Genomic DNA, 25,145 nt, shown 5'->3' on the forward strand with positions numbered 1-25,145 from the left:
AATGCGATACTTGCAACTGCCACCAAGTTGTTACAAAAGGAATTGCAGCCACTAGAAAACACTGAACAATTACTGCAAAGAAGATAACAATTATAGAGCCTAACATTACTCTACAACCATTAGGCTCCTGAACCAACATAGATAACTGCACTCACCACAACACTGAATTGATTAACAACCTACAGACTCACTTTCATAGACCTTTTACATCTCATGTTCTCAATTTTTTTATTTGCCGAGTTTTCCTTCTTTTGCTCATTGTGGTCTTTATGGATGTTTTTTCATTGATTCTAATCAGTTGGGGTGGCCTGGTAACATACAGGTTAGCACAATGCTTTACAATAGCAGTGACCAGTGTTCAATTCCTGGCACTCCCTGTAAGGAGTTTGTACGTTTTTACCGTGACCACGTGGGTTTCCTCTGGGTGCTCCTGTTTCCTCCCATAGACCAAAAACAATCCAGTTGGTTGGTTAATTGGTCATTGTAAATTGTCCCGCGATTAGGCTAGGATTAAATCAGGAGGCTTGAAGAGGCGGTAGGGCATATTCCACACAGATTCTCAATAATAAATACATTTCTTTATATTTTCTGCAAATGTCTGCAAGAAAATGGTTCTCTAAGCAGTTTAGGATAACATATACGTACATGGATAATAAATTTACCTTGGAATTTTCAACTTTGTGTATCAAAAAATTGTTACTTGGTCCAGCTTTCAGCCAGAAAGATAATGTTCAGGTGGTTTCACAATGGTGCAGCACTTATCTTCACAGTAGAGTTCCAAGTTGTTGGCTGCAAAGGTTTCTTAATATAGCTTAAAGTGAATTTGTGTCTAAAGTCATTGATGAAGGGTTCCTGATGAAGAGACCCTGATGAAGGGTCTCGGTCTGAAATGTCGACTGTGCTCGTTTCCGTAGATACTGCTGGATTTCCAGCATCTGCAGATTTTCTCTTGTATGTAAAGTCACTTAATAATAGTTTTCTCTCCAAGTGTATAGTAGTTAAAGTTCACTAATTGATTTGGACGTGATGTGGCATGTTTTCCTTCTCCTGGTCATCTGCAAAAATAGAATGTAAAAAGAATGAAAGAGAAGATGATTGAAGCACTTTCATGGATTAACAAACACTCGATGGCCATTTTTAGTAGTTACCTTCTGTATGCACGTGATCTTCTGCTGTAGCCCATCCATTTCAAGTTTCAATGTGTTGTGCATTCAGAGGTGCTCTTCTGCACACCACTGTTGTAATGCATGGTTACTTAAGTTACTGTCACCTTCCTGTCAACTTGAACCAGTTAGGCCATTCTCCTCTGACTAACAAGGCCTTTTCACCCACAGAACTACCACTGACTGGGTGTTTTTTTTTGCTTTTACCATTGTTCTCTGTAAACTCCAGAGACTGTTGAGTGTGAAAATCCCAGGAGTTCAGCAGTTTCTGAGATACTCAAACCACCCTGCCTGTAAGCAACAATCATTCCACGGTCAAAATCACTTAGATCACGTTTCTTCCCCATTCTGATGTTTGGTCTGAACAGCAACTGAACCACTTCATCCTATACTGCTTTTGTACACTGAGTTGCTGCCACATGTCTGGCTGATTATATATTTGCAATAATGAGCAGGTGTACATGTGTACCTAATAAAGTGGCAACTGAATGTGTAGTCATATCCACACAGAGCCTTTTTAATTTACCAACCTAGTCTCAGGCACAGAAACATTGATATTTTTCGGCTTAATTTGTTAAATAACTACTGGGAGCACTAATTGCTGAGAACAGCAATCTGCTGGAGGAACTCAGTGGAATTGTCGACATTTCAGGTCAAAATATGCCAAATGCCAGACAGCTAGGATTTCAGAACAATCAGATGGCAGATTATTGAAATTTTATTGTTCTTCATTTTTTATTCCTAAGAGCAATATGAATTTGAATAAACAATGGTCCTTGCAAAAAATTTGAAACTTAACAATCATCTGTTTCAGGTTCAAATTCAGGTTTAATTGTCACTACAATGCCCATGAATACAGCTAAACGAAACAGCTTTACTCCAGGGCCGAGGCGCAACACATAATATCACCAGTCACACACAGCAAAAAGCACACATTGCTCATATAAGATAGCAGTAGCCATACAGTGACACATAAAAAAAATATATAGCCCAAATCCCTGAGTGCCATGTTCTGTAAATTAATGGTACATGGTGTTATTGGCAAGAACAAGCAGTTCTCAGCAGTCAGCAGACAAATGTAAAAATAATTATAAATGTCTTCACTATTCTCTGATGATTTCAGCCCAGTTCATCACAGGAAAATCTTCCCTACCTTTGAGCACATCTACAAGGAGAGCTGCGACAAGAAAGCAGCATCCATCACCAAGGACTCCCTGCATAAAGGCCATGCTCCCTTCTCACTATTGTCATTGGGAAGGAAGTACGGGAACCATACTACCAGGTTCAGGAACAGTTAGTAACCCTCAACCATCAGGCTCCTGAACTAGAGGGGATAACTTCACTCACCTCAACTCTGAACTGATTCAACAACCTATGGACTCATTTTCAAGGACTCTACAAATCGTGTTCTCAGTATTATTTATTTATTTATTTTATATATAGAAAGGGACAATCTTATTAATGATTAGGAAATAAATTTGTGATGTATTCAGAAATTTTAAAAATACCCTTTAATTCTGGCAATCCTTGTTTTGACCAGGTTGCGTGCCTGACCCACGTGGCTGCAAATTATCTCAGTGGTGGTAAAGAAGCAAAGCGATGGGGTACAGCACACGAAAGCATTGTTCCTTACCAGGTATGTAACTACCAAAATAAAAATGGTAATTGTTTTCAGCAACACACACAAAATTGTTGCTGAAATTGTTGAAAATATTGGAATAGCTCAAAAAGTCAGGCAGCATCTATGCAGGAGAATTAACAATTAGTGTTTTGGGCCGAGACCCTTCATTATTAATTTTTTTAAAGTAGACCTACTGTACTTAATGAAATGGCCACTGAGTGTATGTTTGTGGTCTTCTGCTGTGTTCAGTGTGTTGTGCATTCAGAGATGCTCTCTGCGCATGGTTATTTGGGTTACTATCTCCTTCCTGTCAGCTTGAACCAGTCCGGCCATTCCCCTCTGACCTCAAACAAGAGAAAATCTGCTGAGGCTGGAAATCCGAGCAAAACACACAAAATGCTGGAGGAACTCAGCAGGCCAGGCGGCATCTATGGAAAAAAGTACAGTCGAATTTACAGGTCGAAACCCTGCTTAGCCAATTTTCTATCCATACTGCTCTTGTCCCTGTTATACAATGGCCTTTAGTCTCAATGGTAGGCCTAATATGTGGAATCTTGTCAAATACGTGTGACCTGTATTCACCTTGTCAAATTTGAAAGTAAATTTATTATCAAATTAGGTATGTATATATAAGCGCACAGTATATTACCCTAAGATACGTTTTCATACAGGCGTTCACAGCAGAACAAAGAAATACAACAGAATCAATGAAAAGCTACACACAGACAGAGACTGACAAACAATCATTGTGCTAAGCACTGACAGACCGTGCAAATGCAAAATATTACAAAATAACAACTAAATAAATAAATTAATAATACTGAGACCATGAGTTGAAGAGTCGTTGAAAGTGAATCCATGGGTTGTAGAATGTAGCACGCTTTATGGTGTCTTTCTTCAAAATTCCTTACATAAAATAACACATGTGGTGTGATGAAAGAATCAGCTAAAGAGGTCAGACTTTATTGCCGTGTTTGCTTGTGACTCATCAAAACAGTCCAATTTTGCTCTTCTGTCATCTTCCCACTTTCTTTCCAGCTCTGACGAAGGGTTGAAACATCGACTGTTTATTCCTCTCCATAGATGCTGTCTGACCTGCTGAGTTCCTCCACCATGATGTGTGTGGCTCTGGATTTTCAGCATCTACAGAATCTCTTGTGTTTATCTAACCTCATCTTTTCTATTTTTGCCATATATTGAGAGTCACAGAAAATATCTTTTTCTGTATTTCCTGTCCCCTTCTTCTTTGTCCCTTCCAAACTTTCACCTCCCATCTTCTTATTTCCCCCACTTGTCTGCTCCCCACCTGATCTCATCCACTGCCTTTCAGCTTGTCCTCCTTCCTCTCCCCTCACCTTCTTATTCTGCCTTCTTTCCCCTTCCTTTCCAGTCCGGATGGAGGGTCTCAGCCTGCAACGTCCACAGTTTATTCTTCTCTGTAGATGCTGCCTGACCTGCTGAGTTCCTCTAGCATTGTGTGTGTGTTGTTCTGGATTTCCAGCATCTCTTGTGTTTACAGTTTTGCTCTTACCTTGTTTTAATAGAATGTCCCAGGAAAACCATGCATCTTGAGTTAAACTCCCAAATTACTGTTTGTACTACTTCCTACTAGTTACTAACATGTTAAAACTGACTACCCTTTGCAAGTTTAAATGTAGAAGTAGGTAGGTTGATGTTAGATTTCTGAAAAAAAGCACTTCTAACAGACTGAATGCACCCATCTGCTTGCAAACACAACTGTTCACAAGAATTAAAATGCACATCCCTCACTCCATGTGAACTATATTAGGATCACTATGAGATGCCCCTGTAATTGGATAGGACAGATCTGGCATTGGCAGAGAAACAGTGTTGGAAATTCCTTTCATTCCAGCTGGCAAAACAGCTTTTACTGCTATTCTGAATTCTAAGCTACGAAGATTTTCACTGTGAATTCCTCTGTTTTAATATAGCTAGCTGAAGCTAAATCAGTTTTCCATTGAGTCTTTAATGCAATTGACTTGAGAACCTGAGTTATAGGGAAAGGTTGAATAGGTTAGGACTTTATTCCCTGGACTGTAGGAAAATGAGAGATGTGATAGAGGTATACAAAATTATGAAGGGTATAGATAAGGTAGATGCAAGCAGGCTTTTTCCACTGACATTGGGTGAGATTAGAACTAGAGGCCATGGGTTAAGGGTTAAAGGTAAACTGTTTAAGGGGAACATGGGGAGGAACTTCTTCACTCAGAGAGTGGAGCGAATGTGGAAGGAGCTGCCAGAGGAAATGGTGGATGCAGGTTTGATTGCAATACTTAAGAGAAATTTGGAGAAGTACATGGATGGGAGGGGAATGGAGGGATTTGTTCCGGGATGCAGGTTGATAGGTCTCTGCAGAATAACTGCATACATGAACTAAGTGGGCTGAAAGGTCCTGTTTCTGTGCTGTTGTGCTCTATGACTCTGATCCAAATTTCATGTGTAGACATAACTATTATTTAGCTGTGGTCTTAATTTTGTCCAGCTCCTGTCTATTTGTCACACCAATAATTTGTATTTATATAGCACCTTCTGTGTATGTACCAGCTTGCTTCCCAAGTAATGGGAAAAGTAGAGAAAAGGTGGACAAGGCAGAGATGGGGTGATGCTCTTTAACTGAAATGATGGACTATGAACAGTAGCTCAAGGAGTCACAAGAAACTGCAGGTGCTAGAGTAAAAGGCAGTACTGGAGGAACTCTGTAGGTCCAAGCAGGCATAGATCCAAGGTGAGGGGTAGAAGACTGACTTTGACTCTCAGTCCCAGTACAAGGTCTTGACTCAAAATGCAGACAGATGGTCAGCTTTCCTCCCACAGCTGCTGCACGAACCACTGAGTTCCTCCAGCACTGCTTTTCCTCCATGGATGCTCCTGACCTGCTGAATCCGTCCATGGATCCTGCCTGACCTGCTGAATCCATCCATGGATCCTGCCTGACCTGCTGAATCCGTCCATGGATCCTGCCTGACCTGCTGAGTCCATCCATGGAACCTGCCTGACCTGCTGAGTCCATCCATGGATCCTGCCTGACCTGTTGAGTCCATCCATGGATCCTGCCTGACCTGCTGAGTCCATCCATGGAACCTGCCTGATCTGCTGAGTCCATCCATGGATCCTGCCTGATCTGCTGAGTCCATCCATGGATCCTGCCTGACCTGTTGAGTCCATCCATGGAACCTGCCTGACCTGCTGAATCCGTCCATGGATCCTGCCTGACCTGCCGAGTCCCTCCATGGATCCTGCCTGATCTGCTGAGTCCATCCATGGATCCTGCCTGACCTGCTGAGTCCATCCATGGATCCTGCCTGACCTGCTGAATCCGTCCATGGATCCTGCCTGATCTGCTGAATCCGTCCATGGAACCTGTCTGATCTGCTGAGTCCATCCATGGAACCTGCCTGACCTGCTGAGTCCCTCCATGGAACCTGCCTGACCTGCTGAGTCCATCCATGGATCCTGCCTGACCTGCTGAGTTCCTCCGTGGATCCTGCCTGACCTGCTGAGTCCCTCCATGGAACCTGCCTGATCTGCTGAGTCCCTCCATGGAAACTGCCTGACCTGCTGAATCCGTCCATGGAACCTGCCTGACCTGCTGAATCCGTCCATGGAATCTGCCTGACCTGCTGAGTCCCTCCATGGAACCTGCCTGATCTGCTGAGTCCCTCCATGGAACCTGCCTGACCTGCTGAGTCCCTCCATGGATCCTGCCTGATCTGCTGAGTCCATCCATGGATCCTGCCTGATCTGCTGAATCCGTCCATGGATCCTGCCTGACCTGCCGAGTCCCTCTATGGAACCTGCCTGATCTGCTGAGTCTGTCCATGGAACCTGCCTGATCTGCTGAGTCCATCCATGGATCCTGCCAGACCTGCTGAATCCGTCCATGGAACCTGCCTGACCTGCTGAATCCGTCCATGGAATCTGCCTGATCTGCTGAATCCGTCCATGGAATCTGCCTGATCTGCTGAGTCTGTCCATGGAACCTGCCTGATCTGCTGAGTCCGTCCATGGAACCTGCCTGATCTGCTGAGTCCGTCCATGGAATCTGCCTGACCTGCTGAGTCCCTCCATGGAACCTGCCTGACCTGCTGAGTTCCTCCATGGAACCTGCCTGACCTGCTGAGTTCCTCCATGGATCCTGCCTGATCTGCTGAATCCGTCCATGGAACCTGCCTGATCTGCTGAGTCCATCCATGGATCCTGCCTGACCTGCTGAGTTCCTCCGTGGATCCTGCCTGACCTGCTGAGTTCCTCCATGGATCCTGCCTGATCTGCTGAATCCGTCCATGGAACCTGCCTGATCTGCTGAGTCCATCCATGGATCCTGCCTGACCTGCTGAATCCGTCCATGGAATCTGCCTGATCTGCTGAATCCGTCCATGGAATCTGCCTGATCTGCTGAGTCTGTCCATGGAACCTGCCTGATCTGCTGAGTCCGTCCATGGAACCTGCCTGATCTGCTGAGTCCGTCCATGGAAACTGCCTGACCTGCTGAGTCCATCCATGGATCCTGCCTGACCTGCTGAGTTCCTCCATGGAAACTGCCTGACCTGCTGAATCCGTCCATGGAATCTGCCTGACCTGCTGAGTCCATCCATGGAACCTGCCTGATCTGCTGAGTCCCTCCATGGATCCTGCCTGACCTGCTGAGTCCCTCCATGGAACCTGCCTGATCTGCTGAGTCCATCCATGGATCCTGCCTGACCTGCTGAGTTCCTCCATGGAAACTGCCTGACCTGCTGAATCCGTCCATGGAACCTGCCTGACCTGCTGAATCCGTCCATGGAATCTGCCTGACCTGCTGAGTCCCTCCATGGAACCTGCCTGATCTGCTGAGTCCCTCCATGGATCCTGCCTGACCTGCTGAGTTCCTCCATGGAACCTGCCTGACCTGCTGAGTTCCTCCATGGATCCTGCCTGACCTGCTGAGTCCCTCCATGGAACCTGCCTGATCTGCTGAGTCCATCCAAGGAACTTGCCTGATCTGCTGAATCTGTCCATGGATCCTGCCTGACCTTCTGAGTCCCTCCATGGATCCTGCCTGATCTGCTGAATCCGTCCATGGAACCTGCCTGATCTGCTGAATCTGTCCATGGATGCTCCTGACCTGCTGAATCTGTCCATGGATCCTGCCTGATCTGCTGAGTCCCTCCATGGAACCTGCCTGACCTGCTGAGTCCCTCCATGGAACCTGCCTGACCTGCTGAGTCCCTCCATGGATCCTGCCTGATCTGCTGAATCCGTCCATGGAACCTGCCTGATCTGCTGAATCTGTCCATGGATGCTCCTGACCTGCTGAATTCTTCCAGAATTTTGTGTGTGTGACCCATACCTTCTAGTTTTTAAGTTCCCTTTCACTGGGAAAACGATTATGTGTATTAACTCTCACGCTTTTATCCACCTCTATTAGGTCGTCCCTCACTCCTACATATAATGGAATATAGTCCAAGCCTGCCCAAACTCTCCCTATGACTCAGACCTTTGAGTCAAGTCAATAAATCTAGTCATCACTATTTCTAGTTTAATCGTGTCTTTCCTATAACAGGGTGACCTCTTAGGGTGGCAGCAATCTCGGTTCAATTCACATCATTGTCTGTAATAAGTTTGTACGTTCCCCCCGTGACTGCGTGGGTTTCCTCCAAGAGCTCTGGTTTCCTTCCTCCTTCCAAAAATGTACGGGTTAGTTGCTGCGTTGGTCACATTGATGCAATTGGCTGGTGCAGGCTTGTTGGACCAGAAGGGCTTGTTACTGGGCTATGCCTAAATTTACAAAAAACAAAAAAATTGTACACAATATCCCACCACCTTGTCCATCTGTGATGTTGCTTTCAGCAGACTATGTACTGGCACTCCTACGTCCTTGTGTTCTACAAAACTCCTCAGGACCTGACTATTCACTGTACAAGTCCTATGCTGGTTTGACTTCCCATCAGTATTAAATTGGAGATTACCAAGAATGATTTCAGAGATATTTGAAATGGGGAAATCAGTACAGTAGGGAAAGACTACAAGCAGTGTTGATGCTTACATAGTGCTGTACAAAATGGAGAGGGGTGATAGCCAGAAGAAAGAGGATAGGGGGAAAGTGGAGGCAGGGGCTAGTAGAAATTAGATGGATTGGTGAGAACATGGACAGCTCAAAGTCCAAGCTAAAGTACTTTTTATTACCAAAATACGTTTTGTTGGATGCTATGGTAATGTAGCGGTTAGCATGATGCATTTCAGAGTTCGGAGTTCAATTCTGGTGCCATTCTGTAAGGAGTCTCTGTACTCCGTGCTGTATAGCTAAAAGTAAATAAATAAACGAATGAATATACGGTATGTATGAAACCTTGTGATTCAATTCTTGCAGGCACATACGGGAAAATAAAGAAATTCATGAGTTTATGAAAAGCTATACATAAACAGACCAAGAAACAACTAATGTGCAAAAGATGGCAAATTGGGCAAATAAAAAAAAAGTCATATTGAGAACACGAGTTGTAGAGTCCTGAAAAGTGAGTCTGTAAGTTGTGGAATCAGTTCAGAAATGTGAGTGAAGTTATCCAAGTCTGCTCAGGAGCCTGATGGTTGTAGGGTAATAATTGTTCTTGAATCTGGTGCTTGTGACCAAATGCTCAAATGGTGGTGAGGTTCTTGATGATGAATGCTGCTTTCCTGCGACAGCTCTTCATCTAAATATATTCATTGGTGAAGAGGGCTTTGGCTGTGATGGACTGGGTCGTGTCCACCACTTTAAGACCATAAGACACCGAGGGGAGAAATAGGCCATTCTGCCCACTGAGTCTCCCTGCCATTTGATCATGGCTCATTTATGATCCCTTTGAACCCCATTCTCCTGCCTTCTCCCTTTAACTTTTGCCACCCTTACTAATCAGCAATCTATCAACCTCCACTTTAAATATATCAAATAACTTGGTCTCCACTGCCATCTGTGGCAGTGAATTCCACAGATTCACCACCTTGTGTTCTAAAGGGTCGTCCCTCTATTCTATTCTGAAACTCTGTCCTCTGGTCCTAAACTCCCCACTATAGGAAACATCCTCTTCCCGTCCACTCTATCCAGGCCTTTCGATTTTCAGTAGGTTTCAATGAGATCCCTCCTTGTTCTAGATTCTGTTGAGTCCAGGCCCAGAATGGGTGGCAGGGTGGAGATATGTCTCTACCAAAGGAGGTGTAAGGTGTTCCTTCCCTCTGCTAGCCTGCATCACCTTTGGGCAAGGTGTAGCACCTGCTTAGACCCCCTCCCCCCCTCCAACCAGGAACACATGAAGCTATGGGAGCAAGTGGTGGATGATTGTATCAGTAACTGGTGCAGATCACAAGTCCTGGTTATGCGACCACAGACACCAGGCAGACAATCTCTGAAGAGAATTTATAATGGCTGGGGTCACCTGTCTTGTAAAGACACTGCCCAGAAGAAGGCAACAGCAAACCACTTCTGCAGAAATATTTGCTAAGACCAGTCATGGTCATGGAAAGGCCATGACATGGGCACATAATGAATGAACAGGCCCTACTTCTCATACGCCAACCTTTTCATTTTGGAGATAATTTTCATGAATGTCCTTTCTGTATTTAAGAAGATTGCTCACTTAAGAAGCTGATCACATAAATGTGCTTCTTATATCTCGATCCTGCTGTGCCACCATTAACCAGTTATGCAAAAAAGGCAAGCATGGGTCTGAGTTCCCAAAATGCACTGCCAGTGGGAGTAGTTCGTGCAATACAAACTCATATGACCCTTGCAGTAACACTGGCATCGATACCAAAAATTATTTGCTTTGAAAAGCAAGATGAGAAGCAAAAGCAACGTGAATTGCAAACTCTGATCTTTATCATGTCAGTGTGCCAGCTGCCTGCAGCTTACATCCATATAAAACCTTTAAAAGCATGTTTATGATTTATCATTTACTCACAGCACCATTTATTGTGTGTAAACAATTTATAAGCCAGTGATTAGAAAACATTTTTTCTTGTGGCAGGCATTTCTGAGGACAAGGCATGATTACAAGAAGCTCTGTGAGGAATCTGCCTTAAGAGCTGGGATGTTTTCATTTAATTATTGACATATGTTTATTTATATTATTTTTAACTTGTTTTGAGCCTCTGAAATTGCCAAAGACACATCCAAACACTTGCTTCATATATAAAAGAGTGCTCAGCTCCAGTAATCCAGATAGTTCAGGCTTTTCTTCCCTACATCTGGTGACCTTCTTGTGCAGCACGGGCACCCTGGAAAACTGAGAGGTTGGACACTCTGTTCCCTTTCACTATCATTTCTTCTTTGATTTGCAAAATTGAATTTTGGCAATAATGCCAAACAATTGCATCAGAGTAACATTTGGGATAATTGCAGTTGGTGTTGTGACAAAAGACAATTGGGACATTTCTCCGAGGATCATCGCCTTGTTCTAGTGGAGAGGCTAGTGAGTTCTTGACATCCCAAGAGCGATGCTGTCTGGAGTTTTGCCATCTGGTGTTTAGCTCCTGATAGGGTCACCCATGGCAGTAAGGTCAAGGGGGAGGTTCCAGACAAAGGGCGATCCAACCAAGACCTCAACGGTGGAACTGGTGGAAGATGATGGCACAGCACCACAGCAGTGAAGGCGGAGGAAGGCTACAGCAGTGAAAGGTCCTCAGTGGTCTTGCGTTCCATGCCACTAGACCTTGACCACAATCTTTCGAAGACCGCGTGGGGCTGCCCGTGCATTAATCTCTCCACATTAAATAGTCACACATAGATGTTCTTCATGAGGGTAAAACACCCTAACATCCCATGTTAAGTCCTGTGGTGATCAGCAAGTGGCAAAGAGGGCAGGATTATGTGGACTCTGGAATGGCCTTTCTCAGCTACATGAAGACCCACGATTGGACAACCACTTGGGAGAACATTGTACTTGACTCGAGTGATCGCACTATAAAAATTCTACTTTGGGTCATTAATTTTGTTGGTGAACAGAGTTGAGAAATAATTTACAACTGTCTGGAGTGGAAATGGTGCTAATTTCCACATTCCATATCAACCTATCTTCACATTCACTAAGCTCAATGGATAGACACTAAACAACAAGCTTTATGCCTCATTCTTGAAGAGAATCCGAAGAATCTTTGGATCGCCAATGAATCAGGATCCAACGCTTCTAGAGAGTGATCAGTTTTTGCAATTGCAAGATGCATCTTTGCAAACAGACAGACTTCTACTAGAATAACATCGGCAGTGTTATATGGCAGGTAGACATTATCAAAATCCCCACCATCCAGGCTATGCCCTCTTCTTGCTACTACTATCAGACAGGAGGTACAGGAGACTCAGGTCCTATACCACCAGGTTCAGGAACAGTTATTACCTTTCAACCATCAGACTCCAAAATCAGCAAGGATAACCTCACTCACCTCAACTCTGAATTGATTCCACAATCTACAGACTCACTTTCAAGGACTCTTTACAACTTATCAGTGTTATTTTTTGTTTGCACAGTTTGTTTTCTTTTGCACTTTGGTCGCCTGTCAGGTTTTTCTGTTTACCGCAACCACAGCTCTGAACTGATTTGACAATCTACATTTTCACTTTCAGGGGCTCTACGACTCATATTCTCAGTATTATTCGTATTTTTTTTTGCACACTTTGTCATCTTCTGTGAATTGGTTGTTGGCCAATCTTGCCAATCTTTGAACTTCAGTCTGCAAACTGATCACTGTTATCAGGGACAGTGCTGGGCAGAAATTGATGATGTTGTGGATAGTTTGGTGGGGAATTGAGACGATATTCAGCCACTCTGCCCATTGAGTCTACTCCACCATTCCATCGTGATTTATTTATTTATTCTAGTGATACAGCATGAAACAGGCATTTCTGGCCCTTTGAGCAGCTACTGACAAGTCTAATTAATCCTAACCTAAACACGGCAACTTACAATGACCAGTTAACCTACTTGGTACATATCTGGATTCTGGGTGGAAACTTTGGGAGAAAACTCATGCATTCCACAGGGAGGACATTACAGAACAGCACCAGAATTGATTCCGAACTCTAGAATGTCCTGATGTGTAATAGTATTGCACTAACTGCCACACTACCATGGTGCCCACTCATCCCCATTCTCCTGCCGTCACTTTTGATGTCCTGACTAACCAAGAATCAATCAATCTCTGCTTTAAATTTACTCATTGACTTGGCCTCCACAACCATCCTTGGAGATATTCCACAGATTCACACTATCTGGCGAAAGAAATTCCTTCGAAAAGAAATCTCTGTTGGAAGTGGACATCCCTCTATTCTGAGGCTGTGGCCTCTGGTCCTAGACTCAACCACTATAGGAAATATCCTCTCCACAGCCACTCTAGGCCTTTCAGTATTCGATAGGTTTCAGTGAGATTAGCCATCATTCTTCTAAGCTCTAGTGAGTACAGGACCAGACCTATCAAAAGCTCCTCATACATTAACCCTTCCATTCCTGGAATCGTTCTCATGAACCTCCTCTGCACCCTCTCCAATGCCAGCACATCCTTTCTAGATAAGGGGCTCAAAGCTGCTCACAATACTCCCAGTGCGGTCTGATCAATGCCTTTTAAAGACTTAGCATCACATCCTTGCTGTTATATTCTCGTCCTCTTGAAATGAATGTTAACATTGCATTTGCCATCTTTACTTCTGACTCAATCTGCAAGTTGACCTTTATACAATCCTGTACAGGGATTCCTAAATGTTTTTGGCACCTCTGGTTTTTGAGTTTTCTTACCATTTAGAAAATAGTCTGTGCCTTTATTCCTTCTACAATGTATTCCATCTGCCACTTTTTGCCCATTCAACAAATCTATCTAAGTCCTTCTGCAGCCTCCCTGCTTCCTCAACACTACCTGTCCCTTCACCTATCTATCTATTGTCTGAAAACTTGGTCACAAACTCATCAACTTCATCATCCAAATTTTTGACATATAATGTGAAAAGAAGCAGTAACAATACTGACAACTGATAACTTGTAGGTTAAGACCTACAAGTATCTGGGAGTACAGTTAGACGAGAAGCTAGACTGGACTGCCAACACAGAAGCCTTGTGCAGGAAGGCACAGAGTCGACTGTATTTCCTAAGAAGGTTGGCGTCATTCAATGTCTGTAGTGAGATGCTGAAGATGTTCTATAGGTCAGTTGTGGAGAGCGCCCTCTTCTTTGTGGTGGCGTGTTGGGGAGGCAGCATTAAGAAGAGGGACGCCTCACGTCTTAATAAGCTGGTAAGGAAGGCGGGCTCTGTCGTGGGCAAAGTACTGGAGAGTTTAACATCGGTAGCTGAGCGAAGGGCGCTGAGTAGGCTACGGTCAATTATGGATAACTCTGAACATCCTCTACATAGCACCATCCAGAGACAGAGAAGCAGTTTCAGCGACAGGTTACTATCGATGCAATGCTCCTCAGACAGGATGAAGAGGTCAATACTCCCCAATGCCATTAGGCTTTACAATTCTACCGCCAGGACTTAAGAACTTTTTAAAAGCTATTATTAATGCTTTTTGAGATAGTGATTTAGATGTATATCATATTTTTTTTACTGAGTTAAGTATTGTATGTAATTAGTTTTGCTACAACAAGTGCATGGGACATTGGAAAAAAGTTGAATTTCCCCATGGGGATGAATAAAGTATCTATCTATCTATCTATCTATCTATCTATCTATCTAACACACACAAAATGCTGGATGAACGCAGCAGGCCAGGCAGGATCTATAGGAAGAAGTACAGTCGATGTTTTGGGCCGAGACCCTTCATCAGGACATGTCGAAGGGTCCTGACGAAGGGTCTCGGCCCGAAATGTCGACTATTCTTATTCCTATAGATGCTGCCTGGCCTGCTGTGTTCCACCAGCATTTTGTGTGTGTTGCTCTGGATTTCCAGCATCTGCAGATTTCCTCGTTTTTGAGTACCAATACTGACCCCAGTGGAACATTACTTGTCACCGGCAGCCTTTATGCGGTCACTTTGCCTCCTCCCATTCAACCAATCTTCAATCCATGCCAGTATCTTTCCTGTAATACTATGGGCTCATATTTTGTTAAGCATCTCATGTGCAGCACTTTGTCAAAAGCCTTTTGAATATCCAAGCAAACTGACTCTCCTTTGTCTATCCTGCCTGTTATTTCCTCAAAGAATTCCAGCAGATTGGTCAGTTAAGATTTCCCCTGAAGGAAACCATGATGACTTTGGCCTACTTTATCCAAGTATCCTGAAATCTCATTCTTAACAGTTGACTCCAGCATTTTCCCTACCACTGAAGTCAGACTAATTGGCCTATAATTTCCTTTCTTCTGCCTTCTTAAAGAGCGGAGTGACATTTGCAACTTTCCCTTCCCTTGGAACCATTCCAGAAACGAGAGATTCTTGAAAGATTTTTATTAATGCCTCCAATAGTTTCAGAACCCTAGGATGTTAACCATCTGGTCCAGGCGACTTATCTACCTTTAGATCTTTCACCTCCCCAGGCACTTTCTCCTGAGTAATACGTAGTTCTGCACTTACTTCTGCCCCTGACACTCGCAAATTTCTGACATATTGCTAGTGTCTTCCATAGTGAAGACTGATACAAAATACCTACGCTCTTCCCTCATTTATAACCCACCTGGACAAACAAGACACATACTTTCAGATGGTGTTCATAGACTTCAGTTCAGCATTCAACACAATCATCCCTCAGAAACTGATTGGAAAGCTGAGCCTACTGGGCCTGAACACCTCCCTCTGCAACTGGATCCTAGACTTCCTGACTGGGAGACCTCAGTCAGTCCAGATCGGGAGCAGCATCTCCAACACCATCACACTGAACATGGGGGCTCCCCAGGGTTGCGTGCTCAGTCCACTGCTGTTCATTCTGCTGACCCACGACTGTGCTGCAACACACAGCTCGAACCATATCATCAAGTTCGCCGATGACACGACCGTGGTGGTTCTCATCAGCAAGAACGCCGAGTCAGCTTACAGAGAGGAGGTGCAGTGGCTAACGGACTGGTGCCGAGCCAACAACCTGTCTCTTAATGTGAACAAAACAAAAGAGATGGTTGTTGACTTCAGGAGGGCATGGAGCGACCACTCCCTGCTGAACATTGACGGCTCCTCGGTAGAGATCGTGAAGAGCACCAAATTACTTGGTGTTCACCTGACGGAGAATTTCACCTGGTCCTTCAACACCAGCTCCATAGCAAAGAAAGCCCAGCAGCGTCTCTACGTTTTGCGAAGGCTGAGGAAAGTCCATCTCCCACCCCCCATCCTCATCACATTCTACAGGGGTTGTATTGAGAGCATCCTGAGCAGCTGCATCACTGCCTGGTTCAGAAATTGCACCATCTCAGATCGCAAGACCCTGCAGCGGATAGTGAGGTCAGCTGAGAAGATCATCAGAGTCTCTCTTCCTGCCATCACGGACATTTACACTACACGCTGCATCCACAAAGGAAACAGCATTATGAAGGACCCCATGCACCCCTCATACAATCTCTTCTTCCTCCTGCCGTCTGGGAAAAGGCTCCGAAGCATTCGGGCTCTCACGACCAGACTATGTAACAGTTTCTTCCCCCAAGCTATCAGATTCCTCAATACCCGAAGCCTGGACTGACACCTTGCCCTACTGTCCTGTTTATTATTTATTGTAATACCTGCACTGTTTTTGTGCACTTTATGCAGTCCAGTGTAGGTCTGTAGTCTAGTGTAGCTTTCTCTGTGATTTTTTTTATTACGTAGTTCGGTCTAGTTTTTTGTACTGTGTCATGTAACACCATGGTCCTGAAAAACGTTGTCTCATTTTTACTATGCACTGTACCAGCAGTTATGGTCGAAATGACAATAAAAGTTGACTTGACTTGACCTGACTATTTTAGATGTGGCCCACAGAGCAAAGATGCCTGTGCGTGTATTTGTTTAACGTGTACTCGATGTTGCACTCCAAGAAGCACACGACACTTCACTAATCAACCAGTTGATTCTAATAGCATGGAAACCACGGCGATTGGAGCGGATAGATTTGTTGCAGCCTTCATCCACCTTCACAGCCGTTGAGTTCAAAGTAACTTCATCCGCCTGTTCCACCGTTGAGGTCTTGGTTGGATTGTTCTTTGTCAGGGACCTCACCCTCGACCTTACCGCCATGGGTGACCCTACCAAGAGCATAGCTCCAGACGGCATCGCTCTCGGGATATCAGGACCACACAAACTTCTCCACTACGACAAGGTGACAATCCATGGTTGAGGGGTACCATCAAGACGTAATGCAAGAGGCCATAACTTTAAGGTGTTTGATGAACCTGGTGGTGTGAATCCTGAATACCTTCTTCCTGATGGCAGGAGTGAGAAGACAGCATGCTGTGGGTGGTGGAGATCCTTGTTGTATTACTGTATGTCTCACTGATTCCGTTTTGTCTATCACCTTAACCTTCATCCAGGGCTCTAAATCCAAAAGTTCACTTATTGTCGAAGTTTGCATGTTCAATACAACTCTGATATTTGTCTTCTCCAGATACTCTGATTGCAGTATTTGCTAAATTTGTTGAATTTGGTTGAATTTATCACCAAATTGATAATGAATACCAAATCTAAGCCAATTTTACTTTGCATGTTCAGATTCTAAGAATATTAATGTATCTGTCTCATTATTTATTTCAAATTACCTGACGTATTTTTTCTACCATTGGGTATTCCGTTAAAGTTTTTAACAAGTAATATAATATAAAAAAAAGACAAATATATTCCACATCTATTGAAAGGCATTTAATACCTAGTTTAATGCAGTCAAAAAACTATAGTTTTATTAGTTGAATTTAATGAGAACACCAAGAAACACTTTGGAAACAATTCTTCAGATGAATGGACAAAGCTTTCTGAATGCGTTAATGAGTGCAGTTCTGAGCATAATTGGAAGACTGGAAGTATTGTGTGGATAATGAAAAGAACTTTTATCATGAAAGAAAGCTTTACATTTGGGACAAAACACATAAAATGCTGGAGGAACTCAGTGGGTCAGGCAGCCTCTACGGAGGGGAATAAACAGTCGATGTTTCAGGCCATGACCCTTCATCAGGAAGCAGTGGCATTCGGAACCAGTGAAAGTTAATAATTATACAGGATGAGAAAGATGTAAATACTGGGTCAGAGTTAGAATTATTGATGCCGACAGCTCCTTAGTTCTTCCGGAAAAGTTGTCAAGTGATTCACTTTGGAAGGTCAAATTTGAAGAGGGAATTAGGGTTCGTGGCAGGATTCTTAGCAGTGTGGGGAAATAGAGCGGTCTTGGGGTCCAGGTCTCCCTCAAAGTTGTCACACAAGTTGATATAGAATTTAAATTTAAATTTTTAGATTTATTTACGTCTTCCATCAATCCTGCAACATGAGGGAGTAAAAATCTTTGCGTTATAACTCTGTCGCATTGTACAGACATGTGAATTTATAAGTCTATATGGCTTGTAGAAAGAAGCTGCGCTGTAGCCTGTTGGTCCTGGTTTTAATGCCACAGTACCATTTGCCAGATGGAAGCAGCTGAAACAGTTTATGGTTGGGGTGACTGGTGTCCCTGATGATCTTCTAGGCCTTCTTTCTGCAACTGCTGCTATAAACCTCCTCAGTGGAGGGAAGTTCACTTTCACAGATGTGCTGGGCTGTCCGTACCACTCTCTGTGGTGCCCAGCGATCAAGGTTGGTGCAGTTCCTGTCAGTATGCTCTCAGTGGTGCCCCTGTAGAAGGTGCTGAGGATTTGAGGGGGCTCATGTCAAACTTCTTCAATCGCCTGAGGTGGAAGAGATGCTGTTGTGCATTTTTTGCCGCTCATCCAGTTCGACAAGCCAGTCCTGATAAAAGGTCTTGGCCCGAAAGGTGTTGCTCTGGATTTCCAACAACTGCAGAATCTCTAGTGTTTATTATTTTGTCTCCTTTACAGTTCTGACGAACCTGAAACATTGACTCAGTTTCCTTCCCAAAGGAGTGGACTGGCCTACTAGTTCCCACATCTGCAGAATCTCTAGTGATTATGATTTCTCATATTTTCAAGCTTTGCTATTTTTCCCTCTTTTTTTCTTTGATTCAGACATTAGAATGGATGGTTGACCAAAAATAAATCTGAACTCAAAAGATTCTCTAGATCATGGGTTCCCAACTTGGGGTCCATGGACCCCTTGGTTAATGGTAAGGTTCAATGGCATAAAAAAAAGGAAGGAACCCCTGGTGTAGATGTTAGAAATCACCACACACACACACACACACACACACACACACACACACACACACACACACACACACACACACACACACACACACACACACACACACACACACACACACACACACACACACACACCATCTATGGAGGGGAATAAACAGTTGGCATTTTGAGCTGAGCCGAGACCCTTCATCAGGACACCTGAACTTTGGAATGGCAGTGTAGTTGATAGAACAGCATGTTTAATTGTTGCTGTCCATTTCCGAAAATAAATTTTTTTCATTTTAATCGTCACTTTGGTCACCTTTAAAACAAAGCTTTCTTCGCTTTAATTGCAGAAACAATATTGAAGTATTATTGTAAACATTAGAAAATCTGCAGATGCTGGAATTCCAAAGCAACTCACAAAAAATGCTGGAGGAACTCAGCGGTCAGGCAGCATCTATAGAAATGAATAACTGGTCGACTGTAGGTAATTACTTACAGAATTAATGTCAGATTCAAATTTATTGTTTTGTCATGGAAACCCTCAGCAAAATGCCATGTTTGCGTTAACAATCAGCACAACCTAAGGATGTGCCGGGGGCAGCCCGCAAGTGTTGCCACACATTCCAGCACCAACATAACATGCCCACAGAGTTCAGCAGAACCACAGCCACAAAACAACAACAACAAAACAATCCCCTTTCCTCCCTCACATCCTCCCACAAACAATCCCAGAGAGACAGCCACATTTACTGGTCAGGAGATCCAAAGGACAAACAAAGGCTGAATTTCCATTAGATAACTTATTAATAGATTATGATTATTTTACAATAGGTGAGACATTACAGATCTCTTCTTAAAATATTATTTTTAAAATATTGTCTTAACTTAGCAACTTGCCATTCCATTTTTCAGAGTACTTGCATTAATATTTATTTCTTTTTCAGTAGAAAAGTATGTATTGAACCATGTGAATTCAGAGTATTTATAGGATTCTAAAGGGTCACCTAAAGGTTAACAATTTATCACGGGCAAGGTTGGGTCCTAGCTTTGTGTGTAAAGGACCTTTACATGCTAATTTGAAGTAATTTGAGCTGACAAAACAGAGCTTGTCAAAACAGGATCTCATTAAGTGTTGTTTTTGTGCATTTCCACTTGTACATGGTTGAATGAAGCTTGGTAGATGTACAGACTGTATAAAGTTAAATAATTATGAATGAAGTCTCTATTGCTGATTCAACATTCTTGGGAAATGATCACCATCCAAAAAAGGAATTTGTGTTTGAGAGTACGAATAAGACCAGGTCTGTGGGACTCATATTCTGCATACAGCAGGGAAAGCCAGTTATTTGCATCTTTTTGAAAGAATTGCTGGCAGTCTTTTGTTGGTCAGCATAATTTATAGTTGCACATTTTATTGATATAGAGAAGGAAATGATGTTCCCCCATGCACGAGAAGGTAATTGAAACAGAACTTTGAAGGAATGCAGTTTTGAAAGTGAAAACAATGAATTAACTAAGCCTTCAAATTACAATTGGAAAATTTTGTGTGCAAGTTGGTAAAATGGTCTTGTAGAAATAAATATTACTTGTATTCTTTATCAATTGCTGTTTCCTTAAACTTAAACCTGCTTATACTTGAGAGCAGGAAGAGAAATAACAACCAAACTAAGACCTCACTGTATATCATGAAATTATGCAGATACTGGAAACCCAGAATAATACACACAATTCTGCTTTGAGAACTTGCCACAATGCTGAATCAGAATCAGAAAAAAATTAATATCACTGGCATATATCGTTAAATTTGTTAACTTTGTGGCAGCAGTACAATGCAATACATGATACTATAGAGAAAAATACAGCTGTGAATTACAATTAGTATATACACTAAATAGTAAAATTAAATACGAAATGCAAAGAAAAGGACATTTAAAAAAAGTAGTGAGGTAGTGTTCATGGATTCAACGTCCACTCAGAAATTGGATGGCAGAAAGGAAGAAGCTCTTCCTGAATTGTTGAGTCTGTGCCTCCAGGCTTCTGTAGCTCCTTCCTCATAGTAACAATGAGAAGAGGGCAGGTCCTCAATGATGGACAATGCCTCTCTAAGGCACCACTTCTTGAAGATGACCTGGATACTACGGAAGCATATGACATCGGTGAGGCCTAATTTGGTGTACTGTGTGCAATTTTTTCACCTACCTACAGAAAAAATGTAATAAGGTTGAAAGAGTACAGAGAAAATTTACAAGGATGTTGCCGGATCTGTAGGACCTCAGTTATAAGGAAAGATTGAATAAGCCCAGGCTTTATTCCTTAGAACATAAAAGATTGAGAAGAGATTTGATTAAGGTGTACAAAATTATGAGGGGTATAGATAGGGTGCAGGCTTTTTCCTCTGAGGTTGGGTGGGATTGCAACCAGAGATCTTAGGTTAAGGGTGAAAAGTTTAAAGGGAACATGAGGAGAATCTTCTTCACTCAGAGGGTTGTGAGAGAGTGGAACGAGCTGCCAGCATAAGTGGTGCATGTGAGCTCGATTTCAACATTAAAGCAGTTTGGATAGACACATGGATGGGAGGGGTATGGAGGGCTGTGGTCCTTGTGCAGGGTGATGGGAGTAGGCAATTTAAGTGGTTTTGGTAAGGACTAGATGAGTTGAAGGACCTGTACTTTTATATAACTTGTAATTGCCTCATTGTGGCAGATCCTACTGTCATGAATATGGGCACTCTCAGGTTGGAGGAGAAATACTTCATATTCCGCCTGGGTAGCTTCCAAGCTGATGGCATGAACATTCTTTAACTTCCAGTGTGTTTGAGTGTTGTAGTAACACTAAGTATAGAATATGCTTTAAGGAATGTGCCCACCATTGGTTATTGGTAATTGAGTAGTGGAGTTGTGGTGCATGCAGGAATGTTTGGGAATGGTTGGGATTTTGGAATTTGTCAGTAGCTGGGATTTTTTACTATTTGCATTGACATGGGCTGTGTATTTGTGCCTGGTCTAACTTATGAATTAAAGGATTCAAAGTACATGTATTATCCAAATATGTATGCAGTATACAACCCTGAGATTCGTCTTCCTCAAAGACAGCCACAAAACAAGGAAATCATAGAACCCATTCAAAGAATGGGCTTTTCTGGCCCAACAAGACCGCACCACCAGGTACACCCATGAGGGATACAGATGGGGTAAATGCATGCAGGCTATTTCCAGTGAGGTTGGGTGAACGAGACTGGAACTTAGGGTGAAAGGTGAAATATTTTAGGTGAACCTCAGAGAGTGGTGAGAGTGTGCTGGTGAGAGCCAGCAGAAGTGGTGGATGTGAGTTCAATTTCAACATTTAAACGTACGTAGATGGAAGGGTTATGGAGGGCTATGGTCCAGGTGTGGGTTGATGGGACTAGGCAGAAAAGCAGATTGGCACAGACTAGATGGGCTGAAGAGCCTGCTTATGTGCTGTGGAGCTCCATGACTCTATGAATGAAAGTCATGAGTAACTGGTTGTGGAACACACTGGCACTTGTTTCTCACACTGCAAGTTTGATGGGTTATTGAATTCCTAGACTTTAATGAGGAGATAGTAATTGTCTTGCTTTTACTGCATTTATTTGATTTGACTTTACTTGTACTTTGCAGGCATTTAAGACAAAGGATGGATACCTTGTGGTTGGAGCTGGAAATGATCAGCACTTTGCAATTGTTTGTAAGGTAATGTGTTTTTTTTTCAAGTTGCTTGGTGCTTAATTGGGAAGAAGCTTCATTTGTGAGAACTTGGTCAAGAGTCACTGCAGGAACAATCAAAGACCATAGGGCACAGGAGCAGATTTTGGCCATTCACTTTTCTTCAATCAGAGGGCGGTGTGAGTGTGGTTGAACTGCTAGCAGAAGTGGTGGATGTGGGTTTGATCATAGCATGTAAGAGAATGTTGGATAGATACGTGGATGGGAGAGGTATGGAGGGCTACGATCTGGGTGCAGGTCGATGGGACGAGACAGATTAATAGTTCAGCATGAACTAGCTGAGCCGTAAGGCCTTTTTCTGTGCAGTAATGCTCTCTGACTCTTTGACTCTGAATGGCTAATAGGAGGGGCATAATTTTAAGATGAGGAAAGAGTAAGGTTATATCAAAGGTATGGTTTTTACACGGAGAGTGATAGGTGTGTCGGACAGCATGTATAGAGGGGTATAAACAGCCTTACGTTTGTTGATTTGCATCAGCAGTACAGTGCAAAGCATCAAAATTGCTCTACATTACAATAAGAAAATATATCAAAATAAATAAATGATAGATAGTTCGATAGATAGGTAGTGCAAAATGTGAGCAAGTTAGCGATGTAAAGAGAGCAAAATATTAGGACCATGTTACCCTAATGAAGGGTTTCGGCCCAAAGTGTCAACTGTATTATTCTGCATTTGCCTTGTATTTGCTCATTCACTCAGCTTATCTAACTCACTCTGAAGTTTCTTTCCATCCTCCTCATGACAAGTGTAGGGAAAGGGGCTGAAAAAATATTGTCAGATCACAGAAGATTAAAAATTAAGATGATCGAAGGGTAATGGTAAATTTTAGCAGACAAGAACAAGAGTTCGGATTTGTTGGTTTGGAAATGGGGCACATAAGATTATTGAAAGTGTTGGGAGCTTAGTATAATGCAGAATTGTGGACAGGCACTTTTGACTGGGCCGGAATTCATGTTAATTCAGAGATTGTGTTATAAGGTTAAAAGTTTGTTTTATTTGTCACATGACAGTGAAAAGCATCAATTTGTGTCAATGACCAGCACAGTCCGAATATGTACTGTGGGTAGCTCACAAGTGTTGCCATGCTTTCAACCCCAACATTGAATGCCTACAACTTACAAATACTAACCTGTACATCTTTAGGAAACGAGAGCATCTAGAGGAAATCCATGTGGTCTCTGGGAGAACATATAAACTCATTACAGACAGCAAAGTAGTCAAAGTAAATCTATTATCAAAGTATGTCTTTGTCACCATATTCAATCCTGAGATTCATTTTCTTTCAGGCATTTACAAGAAAATATAGAAATTCAGTAGAATTTGTGACGGAAAGAAACTAACAAACACTAATGTGCAAAAGAAAACAAATTGTTCAAATAAAACAAAGATAATACTAAGGACATGATTTGTAGAGTTCTTGAAAGTGAGTCTGTAAATTTGAGGTGAATGAAGTTACCTACTTTGGTTCAAGAGTTTAAAAGGTAATAACTGCTCCTGAACCTGGTGGTGTGGGACCTGAGGCTTCTGTACCTCCTGCACAATGGCAGCAGAGAGAAGAGGCATGGCCTGGATGGTGGATGTCCTTGATTATGAATCAGTGGGAATTGAAGCCCAATCGCTGATCGCTGGTGCTATAAAGCATTATGCTAACCATTGCACTACCCTACTGCAATTTTACATGACTCTGCCTTATATCAGAGTGATTCATGAAAGGTTTTTCAGTTCATCAAAATGTTACGAACCCCGTAACTGGGTATCTTACCAGCAAAGATAGGAGTATCCGTTGGAGTCTGGTGATACTATTTTTAACAGTATTTATTAGTAAAAATACACAAAAATAATATCAATGCAAATATACAGATAATATACGTCATCAATACTAAACCTAAAAGTGCGGGTATAATAATAATCAATAAAAAATAAGCTCTATCGTTGTCTAGGGGATAATGAATTGTCCGATGGAAATATAAAGTTCAGTTCAGTTCATGCAGGCTGCGGTAGTTGTTGGTCGCTGTGTTGCAATTGTTGGAGAGAGAGAGAGAGAGAAAGAGTAACAGCTATTGACTTGCTGACTTTCCTTTACGATCTTGATCCGTCGATGCGTTGTTGTTGTGGCCATTCACGTATGACCCATCCGTCCTTTAGCTAGACCGTTCTTCCGTGGCGGACTCGTCACCCAGGCAAGGGTGGACACACACACAAGCCCCCACCGGTCTCGTAGCGTCTCTCCTGGTACATCTGAGGGGTGTTGCCCCAGACCTTACTTTTATCCCCACTCACGGGGTCTCAGGTGTCAATCAGGTTGGGATAAGTCAACCCATCAAACCCGCCCCCTCTGGTTGCCCCCTGCAGGGTTTCAATGAATAGAACAGTACTCAATACACAATCCTTCTCCAAGAGACAATAGCAGTAATCAGTGGT

At 42.9% G+C, this 25,145-nt stretch overlaps 1 protein-coding gene across 6 annotated transcripts in view; it reads left to right on the plus strand.

Annotated features, from left to right (window-relative positions):
* The window catches only part of sugct (succinyl-CoA:glutarate-CoA transferase), a 528,034-nt gene that overhangs the window by 195,206 nt on the left and 307,683 nt on the right, over positions 1-25,145 (plus strand). For all 6 annotated transcript variants that reach the window (XM_073032218.1, XM_073032487.1, XM_073032549.1 and 3 more), the window contains 2 exons: positions 2,704-2,799; positions 22,619-22,690. In XM_073032218.1, the coding sequence (XP_072888319.1) occupies positions 2,704-2,799; positions 22,619-22,690 (168 nt within the window). The remainder of the gene's footprint in view (positions 1-2,703; positions 2,800-22,618; positions 22,691-25,145) is intronic.

The sequence above is a fragment of the Hemitrygon akajei genome, chromosome 1 (genome assembly GCF_048418815.1).
Source record: "Hemitrygon akajei chromosome 1, sHemAka1.3, whole genome shotgun sequence".
Classification (NCBI taxonomy): domain Eukaryota; kingdom Metazoa; phylum Chordata; class Chondrichthyes; order Myliobatiformes; family Dasyatidae; genus Hemitrygon; species Hemitrygon akajei.